The sequence below is a fragment of the Lolium rigidum genome, chromosome 1 (genome assembly GCF_022539505.1).
Source record: "Lolium rigidum isolate FL_2022 chromosome 1, APGP_CSIRO_Lrig_0.1, whole genome shotgun sequence".
In the NCBI taxonomy this organism is placed as follows: domain Eukaryota; kingdom Viridiplantae; phylum Streptophyta; class Magnoliopsida; order Poales; family Poaceae; genus Lolium; species Lolium rigidum.
In genome coordinates, this window is record NC_061508.1 from 238,176,385 (window position 1) to 238,195,949 (window position 19,565).

The window sequence follows — 19,565 nt, forward strand, 5'->3', positions numbered from 1 at the left end:
GGCAGCGACGGGCAACACCGTAGAGCCGGGAACAACCTAGGGCTGCGGCTGGCCGAGGTCCCTCCGAGCGACGGCCCGCAAAGCCTCTGGTACACACGTCCGATGCTGATGCAAGGGCGTGCCACCTGACCTATACCTGGTCAGGAAGGTGATGGAGATGCCTCGCTTAGTTTCCTGCATGGCATACACGTAAACATTAAATACGAGCCTCGATCGGCTCTCAAGTTATCCCGTGAATCGGCTCGTGGAGCCGATCCACCCATGATTCGTACGAGGTGCACGAATATATGGTGGTCCTGCTTGATCAAGATAAAGCTAATGAGATCTACGACGATTTAGGGTTTTCACCGCATAATCGGATCATCCTACTCACGATTGGGCCTCGCGGCCACGCACGGTGATCGTAAGCCAATCCTAGATAGGGCCTAAAAACCAACACGAGGTTGATCCCCGGAACATCCTGCCTAGGACTAACGAACGACACCCTACGTGCCGCTGGATCCTCCAACCCTTTGTAAGGCCTAACTATTGCAGATATTAAACTAATCCTTGTAGAACAAGGAGCAACCGTAACGGATCAGATCTACTAAATAATGATCAAGCGGGGTGCCGCCCCTACACCTAAGATAGGCGTAAGGGCGGCTAGACATGCAAGGGTTGCACTACGATAGCATGTTATACGAGGAACTATGCTAACCCTAACACATCTATGATAACTACGTTGCTCGCCATCAAAAAGGCTTCAGTACGAGCAACGCATGAACAACATAAAGCTTGTGCTGCCTAGATCGCAAGATGCGATCTAGGCAGCATGTTGCTTACAGGTAGAAACCCTCGAGACGAAGGAGTTGGCGATGCGCCGAGATTGATTTGTTGGTTGAACGTTGGTTGTTGTTTATTCCATAAACCCTAGATACATATTTATAGTCCAGGGGACTTTCTAACGTGGGAATAATCCCCACCGTGCACGATACAAACTCTAACTTTTAATCTAAGATACAATCTAGAATAATTAAAGATACACGGGCAATCTAGCCCAAACTCTTCGTGCAAGGCCGCTTCAGAGATCTTCCACGTGTAATCTTCCAAGCCCATCTCTCTTACGGCCCACTTCCTGATTTGGCCAAAATCTGGTGATAACACATGCCCCCCTGGTTTTGGCAATGATAATTCCAAAACCACTCTGTTTTTCCTTCGAAGGGTCATGTCTTGGCAGAGCAGACTTGTTGCAGCATCTTTATCATGATGCCCTGTCTTTTCGACTTCTCTGCAAAATTCGCTAGCTCTAGCATCACCTCCTCGGAAACTGCAACAGCATTAAATTTCCACCAGATTTCCCATTATTTAACCGTGCCGGTTGATTAGCCCACTTCATCCCCTTCCTCTGCTCCAGCTATCGGCACCAAAAAACCCTCTTCTCCCTCAGCCATGTCGTCTTCTTCCTCCTCTTCCGTCTTCCTCCAATCCTCTTCCTCAAGCGAGTTGGTCCCAGAGCACGACAAGACGGAGGCGTACAACCGCCGGGCTCCCAAACATTGGGACAAGCAGGAGTGGGACTTCGACTTCGTGCCGGAGGGTGAAGACCTCGTCTGGTCAGATGGGGCCATGCCCCTAACCGACGGGGAAGATGACCTCCGGTACCTGGTTGACGGAGCACTGGAGGTGGAGAGCGATGACGACGACCCTCTCTTCCGGGGCAAATTCACCTCCGTCACCAAAGAAGAAGAGGACGACGAAGAAGAAGATGTCTCCTCCGACCTGAAGAAGGAACAGGAGGACGATACCTCCTCCGACGAACCACCACCAAAGCGTATCCGGGGCTGGGCTTGGTCAGACGAGGACAATGATGATGATGAGGAGGAGGCCTCTGCTGAAAGTCACAGTAGCAGCAACGAAGAACTCGCCGACAGCAGCAATGGCGGCAGCTACCTCAGCGACGGTGACGACAGCAACAGCCCTTAGAGTAGGGATTTACTAGCATAGGGTCGGCAGTAGTAATCCGTTCCCTTTTGTTGAACAATCGGCTTCTCCTTGTAAGAAATTTTATTATCAATGAAAACTTCTTTTGACTTTGCCGATGTCCTGTATGCCGATTCAACCAATTTTCCCTCATCTGACTTTATCGACCGTTAGCCCAATCAATGTTCAATGACTGATGGCAACGCATCGGTCTCCCACGATAATCTGCGAGACAGGTCAATTCAGTCATCCCTCCAAATTAGCCAGTCTTACCGATGATGATAGCACTGTCGATCGTAGTAAGCCGTGGGTTTAGTCTTGAGCAGGTGTCTTTACAAGGGCCCTGGAACTGTCGCTGAATCAGCTTGGATGCTAAAGCTGATACCTCTGTAGCAAAAGCACCCCTTTTCAGAACAGTTGCGATGTAGAGCCAGCCGATTCCAACCAAATTTGCTCTCCAGAGCCAAGAAACTTTCAGGCGAGTTGCCCCCCAAGCCTCACCCAAGGCGAGAATAGTGATGAATCAGCCAAACACGTTACCATTGGCTTTCAAGTTATTAATATGGAACCAGCCGATTCCAATGAAATCGGCTCTCCAAAATAAAGATATTTTAGGGCGAGCTGCCCCCCGAGCCTCAATCAAGGCGAGAATACCGGCATGGATGCACAGATCAAACAAAAAGGCTCTGACCTTAGGTAATCTGGTAATCCGAGATAGCCACCATGAAGAATCAGTCAGACTTGCCCCCATTGATCAGTTTCCTACCACTGGGCGCCGATGTTGTAGATGAAACACCAACAGCTTAACTGACGCAAAGGGTATCTTGGCGACAATGTGAGCCCAGAGCTCATAGCCGGTAGGATTTTTTTTTTTTTACTGGCCGATTTTTTCTAATCGGCCCATAATGTTTTACTGCGCACATGTTTACACATGTTTATCTGCACATGTTCTTCTGACTATATGCCCCCCGAGCCGATTCTGCCAGGTGACTGCAGATATCGGCTTTGTGGTTAGTCAGGGCCCTGTACTCGCACGTCGGCTCCGCGAGGATTCGTGTTGACTTTCATCCGCCGACGTGACCGCTGCCCAGTAGATCGATGTTGAACATGAGCAGAACATGTGGTGAAGATAATTTTGGCCGATTGCTGGAATCGGCCTCCATATCGATTGAAGCGCTGACTGAAGGTTCTGTAATGTCCCTTCATAATTTTTTGGGGCCGATCACAAGGATCAGCCTCGCCCCGTTTGCTCAACGGTTTGTTCTTGCTACTCGGTCAGGCTGGATAAAACCAACCCAACCTCTGACTTTATCGTGTTGATGCGCTTGCTGTCGCCCACCTTGAGTGCATCGTATAATCGTGGAGCACTAAGCTCCGTCGGAAGGACGAGCACCATGTTTGTACCAGCCGATGTTTCATCATCGGCTTTCCTTTGCTTGGGGCGCCACTCCATTTTTCGTGGACGACCCTCTTCGTCCAGGGTTCGCTGAACTTTCGCAGCCAGATCAGGTCGTGCCTTCCTTAGCGTATGCAAGTATAACCTTTCGGCTTCCTCCAGACCGCGCAATCGCTGAACCCTGCGCTTTTGTGAACGGCTGAGTCCATCAGGGCACCACCTTGGCCGGTGATACCTGTCTTCTTCTTCTTGTCCCTCGTCTTCTGAATCCTCGAGATCCGCCCACCGAGGGGACTCAGCGCGTTTGCTTTGTGGCGGGAGAGGCCCTAAGCGCCTGAACACGGACACGTTGGCTGCCTCCTTCTTCTTCTGGTTGCATTCTGGGCAATTGCCGATTGTGGGCAATCGGCTCATTCCTGAATCCCAGCAGTGTCTGAAGAAGGGGCAGTCCCAGTGCCTGTCGTTGTCGTCTTGCTCCCTTGACTTTTCTGTGGCACGGCGCTCGTGCTCCTCCTCATCGCGATCATGCCGACGATGTCTTCTAGCTTCTCTAGCCAGACGATCTCTTTCATCATCATCGCTGGATCGTCGGCGTTGGTCATACTGACTCACATACTTGTTGAGGAGGTGATCAGAGAGGGGTCGCCGATATCTCATGTTCTTCACTTCTCCCTCTGTGACGTAGCGCTTGCCATCATGACGGAGCCGATCGCGTGGAGCGGCCTCCTCTGTGTCCTTGCTACGAGAGCAGCTGCCCTCGTCTCCATCTTTGCCAGAGTGATGCCCAGGTCCTACCATGTTGATGCTGAACGAGGACCCTGGCTGGCAACCTTCAGGGTAAGTGCATTCTACCATGTTAACGGCGGGGAAGGGCTGGGTGTCGACCTTCATGGCGTACTGGTTGAAAATCAGACGCCCTTTTTCTATCGCCGCTTGGATGTGCTGACGCCACACCCTGCAGTTGTTGGTGGCATGGGAGAGCGAGTTATGCCATTTGCAGTATGGCTTTCCGTTCAGCTCTTGTACCGTGGGGAATTTGAGACCTTCAGGAATCGTCAACTGCTTCTCCTTGAGCAGGCTGGGCGGGCCTGGTGGCTTTACCCATTTGCAGGACACGGGGGTTCCCCCCCGAGTCCATTCAGCCACTGCTACCTCTTGATCTCCCGCAGAAACTTCGTCTTCCTCTGCATCGACCAGGACTCATCGCACGCTTGAATTTGTCCCGGCACAGGTCCGGGTGGCGCTGTTCATATGCCGACGGCTTCGAACCATGTGCGCCGGTGAGGGATAGTCTCGCTTGGGAGGCCATGTCCTTGAGCGGTGTTGCGAGGCCCGCTACTGCCAACTCGACTCGCTTCCTTTTTAGTTATACGAACCGAATAACATCGGTTCCTAAGATTCCCGAAGCGCCGGATGTATTCTCGTCACGGTTTCTCCACGCTTCGACGTAGTTGTGCTAGATCGGCAATGCCGGACTTGGAAGCCTCCGAATGGTACCGCATATGGAACTCGCTCTTCCAACTGCTTCCAAGTCCGGATGGAGTCTGGTGGCAACGAGGCGTACCACCCGAAAGCCGATCCCGTGAGGGACTGTGAGAAGAGCCTCACGCGTAGTTGATCCGACACTGAGGCCGGTCCTAGTTGTGCCAAATATCGGCCTACGTGCTCGATGGAGCTGGAACCATCTGATCCACTGAATTTGGAGAAATCAGGGAGCCGATATTTAGGTGGTAGCGGGATCATCTCGTAGTCATCGGGGTACGGCTTGGAATAGCCGATTGCCCTCCTTTTTGGCACCATGCCGAACTGATCTCTCAGTATGGTACTGATCTGATCCGCTGTGCTGGCTGCAGGAGTTGAACTCTGAAGATTCGCCGGGGTGGCGTACTTAGCCAGCCATGTTTGCTTTTCCAACTCTGAGCCAACTGCAGGAGCTGAGCTCTGGAGGTTCGTCGGGGTGGCGTACTTAGTTAGCCACGTCTGCTTCTCAAGATCTGTTGCTGACGTCCCTCCTGTTTTCCCAGAAGTCCCTGATGTTGTGGCCTGGTTTGTGAGCGCCCAGTTACCGCAATCTGGCACATACGTGCACGTGTACCCGTGAGGGATCTCCTTAGGCGCCTCAGGCAAGAACTGGTAGTCACTAGGGTCACCACCGATCTTGTAGACGACGAATGCCGGTGAAGCCGGCACTTCGGTGCTGCCAACGCAAATGGCAGCGGTGGACGGGACCTGGAGTGGCAACTCTCCTTGATGCGTCCCGAGAGCTGGTCCTGACGGCGAGTACTGGTGCCTCATGATCTCCTGGATCACGCGAAGAGCGACACGCTCCAACGTGTTGACCAGGTTCTCAGAGTGGCGGTGTAGCGAGTGAGCCACCAAGTAGTTGATCTCCTGCCGCAGGGACCTGGTGCGTTCTTCCGACGGGGCGAGAGAGGTCTATCCCATCTAGTGCACCATTAGGCGAGAACCCCTTCCACCCGGTGCCATGTGAACGGGTTCCGTGGAAAGAGCCGATGAGGTCGGCTTCGAGGATGACTTTGATCTCGTCATACTTCTTCTTGAGCTCGTCGGTCGGATCCTCGTACGTGATCGGCGTGCCGTCCGCCATCTCGGATGTAGATGGCGATGTGGTTGATGTAGAAGCTGGTCCCACCGGGCGTGCCGAATGTGTTGCTGCCAAAACCCACCGGCGGGCAGCGACGGGCAACACCGTAGAGCCGGGAACAACCTAGGGCTGCGGCTGGCCGAGGTCCCTCCGAGCGACGGCCCGCAAAGCCTCCGGCACACACGTCCGATGCTGATGCAAGGGCGTGCCACCCGACCTATACCGGTCGGGAAGGTGATGGAGATGCCTCGCTTAGTTTCCTGCATGGCATACACGTAAACATTAAATACGAGCCTCGATCGGCTCTCAGGTTATCCCGGGAATCGGCTCGTGGAGCCGATCCACCCATGATTCGTACGAGGTGCACGAATATATGGTGGTCCTGCTTGATCAAGATAAAGCTAATGAGATCTACGACGATTTAGGGTTTTCACCGCATAATCGGATCATCCTACTCACGATTGGGCCTCGCGGCCACGCACGGTGATCGTAAGCCAATCCTAGATAGGGCCTAAAAACCAACACGAGGTTGATCCCCGGAACATCCTGCCTAGGACTAACGAACGACACCCTACGTGCCGCTGGATCCTCCAACCCTTTGTAAGGCCTAACTATTGCAGATATTAAACTAATCCTTGTAGAACAAGGAGCAACCATAACGGATCAGATCTACTAAATAATGATCAAGCGGGGTGCCGCCCCTACACCTAAGATAGGCGTAAGGGTGGCTAGACATGCAAGGGTTGCACTACGATAGCATGTTATACGAGGAACTATGCTAACCCTAACACATCTATGATAACTACGTTGCTCGCCATCAAAAAGGCTTCAGATACGAGCAACGCATGAACAACATAAAGCTTGTGCTGCCTAGATCGCAAGATGCGATCTAGGCAGCATGTTGCTTACCGGTAGAAACCCTCGAGACGAAGGAGTTGGCGATGCGCCGAGATTGATTTGTTGGTTGAACGTTGGTTGTTGTTTATTCCATAAACCCTAGATACATATTTATAGTCCAGGGGACTTTCTAACGTGGGAATAATCCCCACCGTGCACGATACAAACTCTAACTTTTAATCTAAGATACAATCTAGAATAATTAAAGATACACGGGCAATCTAGCCCAAACTCTTCGTGCAAGGCCGCTTCAGAGATCTTCCACGTGTAATCTTCCAAGCCCATCTCCCTTACGGCCCACTTCCTGATTTGGCCAAAATCTGGTGATAACACAAAAGATGCTTTAGTGGAAGATGTCTTAGAACAAAGACAACTGAATATAGGATTCACTCCTCTACTTACATAGGATAAATGGGAAACATGGATAAGCCTAGCTCGAAAACTAATGGGAGTAATAAGACTTGCAGATGAAGCAGATACCTTTAAGTGGCACTTGACTACAAATGGTGTTTTTTCAGTTAAGTCTATGGATGCTAATTTACGGATGGACACAAGGTCTTTCTGAAAAAAATACCTACGGAGACTTAAGGTACCGCTGAATATAAAGATTTTCATGTGCTTATTTTACAGAAAAGTCTTCTTACTAAAGATAACCTTGCAAAGATACGGTCGAATGGTTGTATTAAATGTGGGTTATGTGATTCTAAGGAAACCGTTAACCACCTTTTTATCGCATGCCCTTTTGCTCATCTTGTCTGGAGAGTAATACATTTAATTACAATATCCTTCCGCTAGCTAATGTAACAAATATGTTTGGTAATTGTTTTCATGGGGTAGATAAAAAACAAAGGCAGAGATTCATGTGGGAGTTTGTGCTTCAATTTGGGTAATATTAAATTGTCAAAAACATGTTGTTTTTAACAGACGAGCAAAACCAGTTTTTTTGCAGGTTATACATAGAGAGTCTTCTTCAATCCATATATGATCTTACCTTCTTCCTGTGGATCAAAGAGGACCTATGCATACTAGAGGCAACCGTCTGATGGCGGCCTTACGTGCTATCTTCAGCCATGGTGGTGGCTGGTAACATTCTAGGAGGATTCAAAATGCCTAGAGGAATTTGCTTTTTTTAGATGGCTCAGTTTTTCTGCCACTTTAAGTGATTTATGATTGTAAACTGATACTTATGGAACTTGCAATAATATAAAGGTTGTGTGCATCGCATTGATGCAGTGGCTGGGGTGGTGATGCTCCCATTTCGAAAAAATAAGGCCCTTACCCTTAGGTTGGAAGTTTGTGTTGATAAGCTGTTCAGCAAACACCAAAATGCTTTTATTAATGGTATAAACATTATAGATGGTGTCCTTCCTCTACGTGAGCTTATACATCATGCCTATGTGAAAAAAGCAAGTTGGTATCATTCTAAAAATAGACATTGAAAAGGCCTATGATAACGTAAATTGAAATTTCCTACTGGAATGCCGGTGGTTTTCTGATATTTGGTGTAATTGGTCCCATCAAATCCTGCATAATGGAACGTGTAAAGCTAAATGATGAAGTGGGTCCTTACTTTCAAAGTACAAAAGGGGTTAGACAAGGGGACCTTTTTCTCCTACTCTGTTCAATATGGTTGCAGAAATTTTAACCAAGATGGTGTTGCAAGCTTAGGAAAATGGTCTTAGCACCGGTTTTGCCCCTAATTTCTTTCATAAAGGGGTAAATGTACTTCAGTATGTAGGTGATACCATCTTTTCTATTAAGCATGATCCAGAACAAGCTGTTAATCTGGGGAAAAATACATGTTTGAAATGATGTCAGGCCTTAAGATCCACTACATGAAGAGTGAGATTATTACTATTGGGGGAGACAATAATACCTTGGCCTTTTATGCTGATATGTTCAATTGCCCAACTAGGAAACTACACATGAAAATTTAGGGGTTCATGTAACGTTTTTCCAATCTAAAGAATATTGATTGGGATTTCCTCGATGTCAAACTTGTTAAAAAAACTGGATGCATAGATTGTGATTCCGCCTCTCCTGGGGCTAGGCTGACTATTCTTGATTCCTGTTTATCATGGATTCCTTCATATTATATGGCCATGCTTGTTTTGAAAAAAAAAATCTGTTAAAAAATTAGATAAACATAGAAGAAGAATCTTTTGGGTGGGTAAGAAGAACAAGGCCTATTAGATGGTAAATGGAAAAGGGTTTGTAGATCAAGAAATAAAGGTGGTCTCGGAGCAAAGGGCCTTAGAAAACAAAATATAATCTTGTTGTGAATTTAGATAAAGAGAAAATATTAATATCAAAAGATACCAATTATACCCCGCCTCTGCAACAACGCCCCACCCTAGTGGCAGTACGGATGCACATAGCCAAAAAAAGTAAAGAAAATTAAGAAATAAAAGTCCCGCTACAGCATTCCAGACCTAGCAACGTCAATACAACCACCACCGTGACAACACCTGAAATACAGACTCTTCAAAAGAGACGCCTCCAAGAAGGGAACAGTGTACCAGCGCCATCGTCACCTGACCAAATGTCTTAGGTTTTCACCCTGAAGATAGTCCCCACTCTCAAAATAATGCCTCCAACAAGGTCATTGCCATGGCAAGACCTTGGGTTTTCACCCTGAGATGTAAGACTCTGAACTTCACCTGTGCTGCCGCCCCCACATGCATACCACTGTTGCAGAGCCCGGAATACCAAACAAATCCCGACCTCCTTTAGCCAGTCCAACAATCCGACATTCATGATATTCCTTCTTCTGACTTCACCATGGACCAAACAGTCACCTGATGTCAACACATAATAGAGCTTCGCACCGCTCCCTCCGGAACCAAACGGTTGGAATAAAAACATGGGTGTGCGCGACCGAATACCACCCGATCTAGCAAACTCCAGGCAAAAGAAGCATTGTTCCATTCGTCGGTGGAGCTTTCCGGAACTTATCTCTCCAGCCAGATCAAGGAAAGTTGACCTCCGGTAGATCTTTATTTTCGCTTGCGAGAAACCCGAGGACCGCCACCAAAAACAAAGCAAGACCAGCAGCCCCCACGCCGCCAGTCCCTCCTGCCGGATCACCAGGGAAGAGGACGGCGGCGCGGATCATGTGTACCACCGCCGAACCGTCACCTGGGGTGGAGGCCGCCACCTCTCCACTGAATCCTCCATGGGTACCGACGGAGAGCATCAGGCCTCGGCCAAGTAGCCGTGTCACCCGACTTCCTCCACCGACGCTTCATCACCTCACATGGAACGCCGCCGCGGAAACCCTCTCCTCCCCCTCGTCATTCGACGAAAGGAGCGCCGCCACCGCCGCCGGGGCCAGGGCCGGAGCCGGGGCCAAGGCCAGGGCCGGGGCCGAGGGCGGCGGCAGCGGTGGCTAAGGTGCGGCGGTCCGGGGGCGGCTGCTTGGGGCGGGACGGGTGGATCCTCCGCAGCCGCCCGGGAGGGGGCGGGAGAGGAGGAGGGCGGCGGCTCGGTGGTGGAAATTAGAGACATGGGATGGTTTATGGCAGAACGAGACGCTTATTTTAGTATGGAGAGAGTACTAGTTTGGTGTGAGTCGAGGGAGAATAATAAACTGCGCGGCCTCGCATACAAAATTGGGGGGCACTAATCAGTTTGGTGCACCTCAATCTTTATCTAATACTCCCTCCGTTTTAAGGAATAAGGTGCACGCGTATTCCAAGACGAACTTTGACCATAAAAATTGAGCAACAAAATCTTGATTATATTATATGTATATAGTATCGTTGGATTCGTATTGAAAAGCACTTTTTAATGATACTAATTTCATACAAATAATTTTTATCTATTTGAAGTAATTCTTGGTCAAACAAAAAGCTCGTAAAACGAGGGCGCCTTATTCCTTGAAACGGAGGTAGTATTAGATAAAGCAGTTAGCTGGCCGGCGGCTAGCTTGATGCTTGGCCAGCAAGAACAGCACGGCAACTTTCAGGTGGGAATGGATTCTTAGAACTCTGAGAGCGGTATGCCAACTTTTAGGGCTTTGAGAAATGAGAATACATAGCTCCGGGCTTTGAGAAATGAGAATACATAGCTCCGCGCCGTAGGTACGCTCGTGGTCGAAAAGTTTCCCAAAATGAATGCTTAATGATAGAGAGTGCACGCATGGTGGCAAGGACGTGCCGGATGACTTTTGAATGAATAGACTAAATTTAGCCGAACAAGCCTTCAATGTTTTTTATGGAAACAAATCTGTATTGATAATATTAGAAGGTAAGCAAGAATATTTCTTTTGAAAAAAATGCGAAGATGGGTTGAATTGTCAATTAAAATTTGAAATTGGCTAGAATGCGGGGAAAAGTAAATGTCATAAAGCAAATTCAAGAAAACAAAATCCATACGAAGTCTAAGCTCCAGGTTCCAATATCAACCAATAACGGAACAATATTCTTTTACAAACCAAACAAACAAGTGAAAAGTAAAACAAAGAGAAGAGGGAGAAAAGGCACAAATTTAAAACTAGCTAACTCTAGAACGCCTAAAGCGGCACCAAGCAAGCTAAAGCGTACGTCCAGCAAGCTTACAGGTTACCATATACATCTCTACCATCCATGCATCACAAAAGATCTAGACATCAAGCACACATAAAAGTTTTCAAACATGCATAAACTCCCAGATTAGCCACCCTAGTTTCTGGTTAACACTTCAGTTTTCATACATGCGCTTGATCATCCTCCCCTTTGAGTAGCTTCAATTTGCGGGGACCTTTTTGAAGAGGATTGAAGAGAAAGAGCCATCGTCTGAAGAGCTTCAGCACTTGCTAAAATATCATCTTTATCAACACCGGCCCAGTTGTAAACTGGCCCAATATCTTAGAAGTTGCATAACACACTATCCTAGCAGGAATTTTAATCAGCTTAAATTCAAAGTACGCTCCATTTCTTAACTTTCACATCGCCCAGCATATGGCAGCCAACCCTACCACATGCAAATTTGTCCTCCCTAGATAGAAACTAGCAATCCACCTAAAATACTGGGTAAATTTTGGTTCCAGGTCTATTCTTTGCCCCAATAGTTTTACTCACAACACTTCACACATATTTTTCAGCCGAGCAGGAAAAGAATAAATGGTGTCAACTTCATGACAGAGTCTACATTTATAGTCCCCTTGACATCGCCTTTTTGAATGCTTCCCGATTTTTGGGTTTCGTCCTCGGGTCGCTCCCCCGCGGGCGACTCCAGGACGCCCAACCCTAGCCTCCCTCCACCCTCTTCCTCTGCCCTCCCCCCACCGCCGCCGCTGGCGGGAGCCGCCGGGCAAAGCCCGGGCAGTGCCAGCGGCGGCGGCTCTTTCTGTACCCGGTGCGATTCCTTCCCAGGCGGGGCTGGCGGCGGTGCTCCCAGGTCGGCATGGTTCCGACGGCGGCGCTTCCTCCCAGGCGGCACGGCGGCGGGTTGCGGTGAGGCGCTGACGTGGCTCCTTGGCCACGGGACGACGCGGTGGCTCGGGACGGCTCCTGCATGGCCCAGATCTAGGCCCTTCGGGCTCCATCTGGGTCCGGGCGGGCCGGCTCCTTGCCCGGCGGTGTTCCTCGTGGCGGACGGAGGGTCGGCCGGACTTGGGGGTGGCGATGTCAGCGGCACGTATGCTGTAGAGTGGAAATCGGAACTTCACGAGCCCGCACAGGCTCGGCCGGGCCAGGTGGGCCCGGTGTGATCCGTCGGTGTCCGCAGGCGGCGATGGAGGCGGTTCCCTCCGATGTGGCTGCTGACGTACTGCCTCTCGCTCCCAGATGGCCCGTCTTGTTTGTATTGACCCTGATTCGTTGGTCACGGTGAGACGGCGGTGGTGCCTGCAAGGACGTGGTGGCGCGAGGTGGTGGGTGGCGAGTGTGGTGGAACACGATGGAGCGTCCAAGGCGGGGTTACGAGGGTCGGGAAAAATCCATGTCGGTTTCGCCGACACTGACGCAGTGATGTTCACGGGCACCACCCTTCCTTCTTGAATGGCGTTGGGTGGAGCCATGTTTCCCTGTCCTTGCGCGTACCGGGGAAACCCTAGGACCACTCCGGGTAGCAGCGGCGTTGTCGCATCCCTTCTTGAAGGTGATGCTTGGTACGTGGGGCTTCCGAGTGCTAGGAGCATGGTGGGAATTCTCGGCGGGTGCAACGGTTGCGAGACATTTCTTTTTCGTTGATCCAACCCTTTCGGTATTAGTTCCTCTTTTCTTTCTTTTGTGTTTTCTTTTGGGCATGCTTGTGCTGTTTGCCCAGCATTGGATCCTATGTTGTATCGGTTGTGTGCTATGTTAATATAGCGGGGCGAAAGCCTGTTTCGAGGAGGACATCCCCATTTTGCAACAAATAAAAGTGAAAAGAGTGCATAGCTATCTTTTGCTAACAATTCATGAACTGGGAGAAAGAAATCTTTAAGGGCACTTTGCTCTTTCTTTGTCAAACATGCTCGATACTGAATATTTACATTCTTTGCAGCAAAATGATCAGGCGCTAAGAATCGGATAACGAGCTCCAAAATGCACCTCAAAGCAATGGTGACAGCCATTGTTCATTCTATCTTAATGCACACTGTGCAACTAAATGGACAGTAGGTGGCAATGTAACATTTGCTGCCTCTGTTCCTGTACATACTTGCTACTTAGTATGGCTATGGCACTTCCGGTGACAATTTAGAAGACGACTCCTCTGTAAAAAATGTCGCCGGCGGGGATGGCGATGCCGACATACTTGCATCTGTGCTTTCCAACACGCCAACGCACGTCGTCGTAGGCTGAAGGCCGAACCTCATCGGAGAAGGCGACCGAACCACCACAACCTCCAGCATCTGGGGTGGCGACTGCGACAACGAACACCCTTCGTCCACCATCCCATGCGTCAGCGGCGTCCGCGACGGAGACCTCGACAGGACGTAGTCACGCACCATGGGTGCCGGTGACGGCGACCTGGACACGACCCTCTCATTCGACCCGACCGTCGAGCCTCCGATCCTCAGCGGCGATCGAGCCAAGATGTCCGCGAAGATTCTCGTCGCCGTAGGCCGCTCGGGCGACACGTCGCAGCGACGCAGCTGCGGCAACGGTGGCGACATGGCAGCCTCACCGGGGCGCGCTCGCTCCGGCTCGGGGTGTGCGCGGCACACTGGGCACGACGAGTGTGCGCACAGCCAGGCGTCGATGCAGCTGACATGGAAGAAGTGCCTGCACGCCGGCAGCACGCGCACCACGTCGCCGTCCTCCAGCTCCTGCAAGCATACCACGCACTCCACCGACGCCGCCGCCGCCCTCCCCTTGCTGCCGCTCCTCCTCTTCCCGCCCCAGTTTCCCTGGGGCGACGGCGTCGGCGCCGCTCGCGCCCTGTACGTGAACGTGGGGAGCGCGGCGATGTCGTCCATGCTCATCCCGAGGTTGGTGGCAGGAAGCGAGCCGTCGCCGTGACGAGCGCGCCACTGGGACAGGAGCGACCTGCCGTAGCCGACGGCGAAGTACAGCACGACGGCGATGGCGACGGCGATGATGATGTACATCAGCGTGAAGTTGGAGCTGGCCGGCCCGGGGCCATCAGAAACGTCGGCGTCGGAAGTGTCAGGCAATGACGAGGGCGACGACATGGCTCCGGCTAAGAACCTGATCCAATTCCGACGACTTTGTGTAGAGATATGGTTTATAGGATGTCGTTGGTGTGAATCAATCAACAAATCATTGTAAAAACGATTGTGCGTCGCACTCATGCTTATTGCAAGATAGATATATTCAGTTGAGTCGCTAGCTGGACGTACTTTGATTGAGGCTGCTCAATATTTTTTGGATTTTGCTGCTCGTCGTGTTACTTACAGCTTTTCCTCTTTTCTTTTATTATCGGGATTTGGTGTAAGCATCGTGCACCCTCTTTCTGGCTTTCTTGTATTTTGCTCAACATCACGGCAGACGTGCTTCTCATTCTTGGATTGATCAACCACTGTCAGTGATCACCTTTTGTACCTTTTGTAGTTCAATAAGTTGTCGAGCTTTGACATGACATTATTCAACGCTGATCTGGTGCGTAAGTTCAGACATGATTGGCGTACGACACCTACCGCAGGTTGTGAACTGTTCAGTGACTCTTGCTGTTGGATCATGCCGGAATAGGTTTAAAGTCGAGTTGGCAGCCAACAGAGGCGCACAGGTCTTTTAGTTGTGTGGCAACTGGGCTTTGCCTATCAGGCACGAGGACATGTTGAGCACAGAAGGAGTCATGGATCAAACCTGAAGAGGCAACTACCCTAGCACTGAAATGACATTCCACACAGGGGAACCACATAGCTTCAGCAATTTATAATGTATACTTAAAAGATTGGAGTATATTATCCCGCCCTAATATAAGATCCCAGAAATCCCAAATAGTTCAATTACTAGGTCGATTTTGGGTGGGCTAATAATCCCAAGGGATCGAAACATGGAAATTAGCGCACAAATCATGATGGACAGATATCAATCCCTTCAAAAATCTATCTGTTCACCATACACAATGACAAATATGGTATAGGCAGGTCGTAACAGCCGTGGCAAAACAAGAAGTTTGAGGGATGACCAGGATATACACAGCTCAATCTTACATCACCTACCTATCTCTCGATGCTACACAACAGCACAGCAAAACAGACCAAGCCGCTACTACTAGAAGCCTCAGAATCACTCATGACCTGGCCAACCCACCTCACCAAGTGGAAAACCAGAACATTTTCGTCCGATTTTTCTAAAACCAGTTGAAACCAAAGCTTTCACCCTCCTCTACTCTGCATTTGATATTTTTTCTGTTTTTATTGCTATGCCTCATCCCTCGGTTTGGCCTTCTCAGTATTGCTTGAGTTGGACTCGTTCGTCACAGCACCATCACCCTCTCCTGATGATGCTGTGTCACTACTTTGCGAAGGTGCTGCTGCTACTGCTGTTTCTGAAATATTACGATGTGGAGTAGCAAAGTTAGTATGGAAGTACTTTTGTACAGCCTAATAAGCATAAGGTCATTATAACCTGCCAAATATGCACTTAAAAGTTTCTCACTGTTCAGAAAATGTCATAAACTCACACATATTTCTGGCTTTGTGCAGAATTTCCCTTTTTATATGATACTGAAACATGTAAATAACTCAATAAACTACAAAACTATATTGCAGACCTTGCTGTTCAGATGAGGGAGGTTGTTGCGCATTCCAGGCAGCAATTGCGGATGCAGCCAACTGTTCTTCGGTTACTTTCATGAGTTCCTCGCTGGTGTAAGGCACAGCTGTTTCAGGCTTGACATCTAAAACCAGAAACAACAGTAAGGCAGTGCCACGGATTCTTAACATCAATGACTTCTGTAGGCTGGTGGAAATCCATCTTTTTAGCTGATTAACTGGCCTGAGGAAAATATGGCACCATTTTTCTGACAGATTCAGAACAACCAGCCTTTTAAAATTCATGAGCCTTCAGCTTCAATCATGGCGCAAAGCATACATGATCAAGAGCAGGGAGAATGCTACACTTTTTTTCAATATAAGCTTCCGCATTTTTATAGAAGCTGGTCATTTGTTAGTATTTAATAAACAAAAAACAGTGATATAAGAACTATGATGAAAACTGTTGTGTTCTACGGTTAGGGAGCGACAGGGCAGGCTCTTGCCCCATGGGGAAGATAGAAGATTTGTTCTATTCCTCATACGGATAATTTATATGCAAGGCCTAACAATCCAAACTAAGTAACAAATCGTAGATCTTATATCCCATTGACTGAAGGCACAAACTAAAAAATACCTTCCTAATTACACGATAAACTACCAAAAGAAGGGATTGAGGATCTTATCCAATAATTAGGAGCTGCCACAATAGGTTGATATGCACCCGTACTATCAAAAACAAATGGTAATGAAGACACGTAACTTCCCATGAATGGCTAACTAAGCTTTTCAACCTCATTTTTCGGTCAAACAAGATTCCCGAAGAATGGAGGCGGAGTATTTTAGTACCAATCTTCAAGAACAAGGGAGACGTTCAAAGTTGTACTAATTACCGTGGAATCAAGCTGATGAGCCATACTATGAAGCTATGGGAGAGAGTCATTGAGCACCGCTTAAGAAGGTTGACAAGCGTGACCAAAAACCAATTTGGTTTCATGCCTGGGAGGTCTACCATGGAAGCCATCTTCTTGGTACGAAGACTATTGGAGCAAAAGAAGGACCTTCATATGGTGTTCAATGATTTGGAGAAGGCCTATGATAAGATACCTCGGAATGATATGTGGTGGGCCTTGGAGAAACACAAAGTCCCAATAAAGTACATTACCCTCATCAAGGATATGTATGATAATGTTGTGACAAGTGTTCGAACAAGTGATGGCGACAGTGATGACTTTCCAATTAGAACAGGGCTACACCAAGGGTCAGCTTTGAGCCCTTATCTTTTTGATTTGGTGATGGATGAGGTCACAAGGGATATACAAGGAGATATCCCATGGTGTATGCTCTTTGCGGATGATGTGATGCTAGTCGATGATAGCCGAACGGGGGTTAATAGAAAGTTAGAGTTGCGGAGGCGAACTCTAGAATCGAAAGGTAGTAGGCTTAGTAGAACTAAAACTGAATACATGAGGTGCAGTTTCAGTTCTACTAGGCACGAGGAGGGAGAGGTTAGCCTTGATGGGTAGGTGGTACCGGAGAGAGACACTTTTCGATATTTGGGGTCCATGTTGCAGGGATGGCGATATCGATGAAGATGTGGGCCACCGAATCAAGGATGGTTGGATGAAGTGGCGCCAAGCTTCTGGCGTACTCTGTGACAAGAGAGTGCCACAAAAGTTGAAAGGCAGGTTTTATAGGACAGCTATACGACCTGCGATGTTGTACGGCGCGGAGTGTTGGCCAACGAAGAGACGACATATCCAACAGTTAAGTGTAGCGGAGATGCGCATGTTGAGATGGATATGTGGCCACACAAGAAAGGATCGGGTACGGAATGACGATATACGGGAGAGAGTTGGGGTAGCACCGATTGAAGAGAAGCTGGTCCAACATCGTCTCAGATGGTTTGGACATATCCAACGGAGGCCTCCGGAAGCGCCAGTGCATAGCGGACGGATAAAGCATGCTGAGAATGTTAAGAGGGGTCGTGGTAGACCAAACTTGACATGGGAGGAGTCCGTTAAGAGAGACATGAAGGTTTGGAATATCGACAAAGATTTAGCCATGGACAGGGGTGCGTGGAAGTTAGCTATCCACGTTCCGGAACCATGACTTGGCTTCGAGATCTTATGGGTTTCAACTCTAGCCTACCCCAACTTGTTTGGGACTGAAAGGCTTGGTTGTTGTTGTTGTTGTTGTTGTAATCACTGGATCAGATTCAGAACAATGCATACCCGGGGTATTTCTGTTGTTTGACTGACAATCATGATTTTTAAACATTCAGGTTCCAGAAAGAATGCTTTACACAACTTGGTCATGATTTCGTTGAAAGAAGTTTTGGATGGATTGGAAAAACTAGCCTGGGTTGACAGCAGGTGGTTGGCTGTTATTTGTGGGTGGAGGCCTATAGCTCGTGGACGGTGGATCCTCGTCAAGTCCAATTTCTCTTTCAAGAGTGCTCCTGAAATCCCTTGATACATCCTATGTGCAGAGAATTAGATTACGTTACACATAAGAATCCTTGATCAAACAGCAGCTAGTAAATCCTGAACCAACCTGTAGCTCCCTAATAGTTGGTTGGAAAGCACGCAAAGTCTTCCCCAAATTCCTGGCTACCTGCAAACAAGTAAGCAAGAGTGACATACTGGCCCACATTTCCATTTATTTCCGATTTCCACTGGTACGCAAAAGAAAAGCTTATTTTTCATATGCGTTTATTTTGCTGAAAGAGTTTCTTTTTTGCGAATATTTTGCTGAAAGAGTTATGATTACATAGTTTGTATGATCATTTAAACAGGGCAGCACATCCAGGAGGTTGAGAAATCATAGGGCCTCAAACGATGATGTCTTTACTTGGAAATTAAATTAGTGGACAACAAACTATGGTAAATGAAGGCAGGCCCCTGTCTGAGCAAGGTTTACCTCTGCTAGACCCTTGGGCCCAAAAACCAGCAAAGCAACCACTCCAATGACCAGAGCTTCAGGAGCTCCAACGCCAAATAAAGAAGCGCAGATACCATTTCTGCGTCTTCTTCCTGCGAGCACTGCACTTCGTCACAAAACAAAGATCACATATGAACCTCTAGATCGATCTGACGGGTTGAGGTAGAAGTACAAATGAATCGAGCCCCGGATAGATAGAATCATAGACTAATAGGGTGCCAACTGCCAAGGACCGAACATATCTGCAGCTAGCTGAATCGAGAGACATCATGAGACAGCCCGCATCAAAAGAAGTTCCCGGGAGTGCAGAACTCATTCAGGAAGCAAGCAAAGGGCTACTCACCGAAGGAAGAAGAGATCATCCGAATCCCGGAGCCGGTCCAGTGGAGGGGAGGAGGGCGATGGCTGCCGTGAGAGACGAACGCCGGAGCCGCCGGGGGAAGCCGGGCGTGGCGGCCCGGCTGCCGGAGAGGCGCCGGGAGGCTGGCATAGCGCACTTGGGCCGAACAGAGGAAGATGCTGCTCGACATCGGGGCACGGGCGAGTTCGAGATAGGGTTGCAGGTGCAGCCACATGATTTGATTATTTAGGCTCAGCAACTTACCGGGCGCGTGTCCGTCCGTATGGGCATCCGACGG

The 19,565-nt window shown here is 49.0% G+C and overlaps 2 protein-coding genes across 3 annotated transcripts; both read right to left on the reverse strand.

Annotated features, from left to right (window-relative positions):
- Positions 1-13,367: 13,367 nt before the first annotated feature.
- Positions 13,368-14,457, reverse strand: LOC124683363 (probable E3 ubiquitin-protein ligase ATL44). Its single transcript, XM_047217892.1, has one exon. It carries the CDS (start codon positions 14,455-14,457, stop codon positions 13,498-13,500), a length of 960 nt encoding a protein of 319 aa, XP_047073848.1. The 3' UTR covers positions 13,368-13,497.
- Positions 14,458-15,288: 831 nt separating this feature from the next.
- On the reverse strand, positions 15,289-19,472 carry LOC124691641 (sec-independent protein translocase protein TATB, chloroplastic-like). 2 transcript variants are annotated; one of them, XM_047224929.1, is made up of 6 exons: positions 19,271-19,472; positions 18,907-19,019; positions 18,541-18,600; positions 18,345-18,465; positions 16,005-16,130; positions 15,289-15,779 (listed from the first exon to the last, which is right to left on the reverse strand). In XM_047224929.1, the coding sequence occupies exons 1-6, from the start codon at positions 19,455-19,457 to the stop codon at positions 15,652-15,654; spliced, it is 735 nt and encodes a 244-aa protein (XP_047080885.1). In that variant the 5' UTR covers positions 19,458-19,472; the 3' UTR covers positions 15,289-15,651. The 2 variants fall into 2 exon arrangements, with proteins under 2 accessions (XP_047080885.1, XP_047080880.1); XM_047224924.1 differs by having other exon boundaries at positions 18,907-19,028.
- Between the last annotated feature and the right edge of the window lie 93 nt (positions 19,473-19,565).

Excerpts from the sequence above, each read along its gene's own strand:
- LOC124683363 (XM_047217892.1), bottom strand. The coding sequence starts at position 14,457 with ATGTCGTCGCCCTCGTCATTGCCTGACACTTCCGACGCCGACGTTTCT.
- LOC124691641 (XM_047224924.1), bottom strand. The coding sequence starts at position 19,457 with ATGTCGAGCAGCATCTTCCTCTGTTCGGCCCAAGTGCGCTATGCCAGC. Across the intron at positions 19,029-19,270 it reads GATGATCTCTTCTTCCTTCG|TGCTCGCAGGAAGAAGACGC; the intron begins GTGAGTAGCCCT and ends GACGAAGTGCAG. Across the intron at positions 15,780-16,004 it reads TCCCTCATCTGAACAGCAAG|AAACAGCAGTAGCAGCAGCA; the intron begins GTCTGCAATATA and ends GTAATATTTCAG.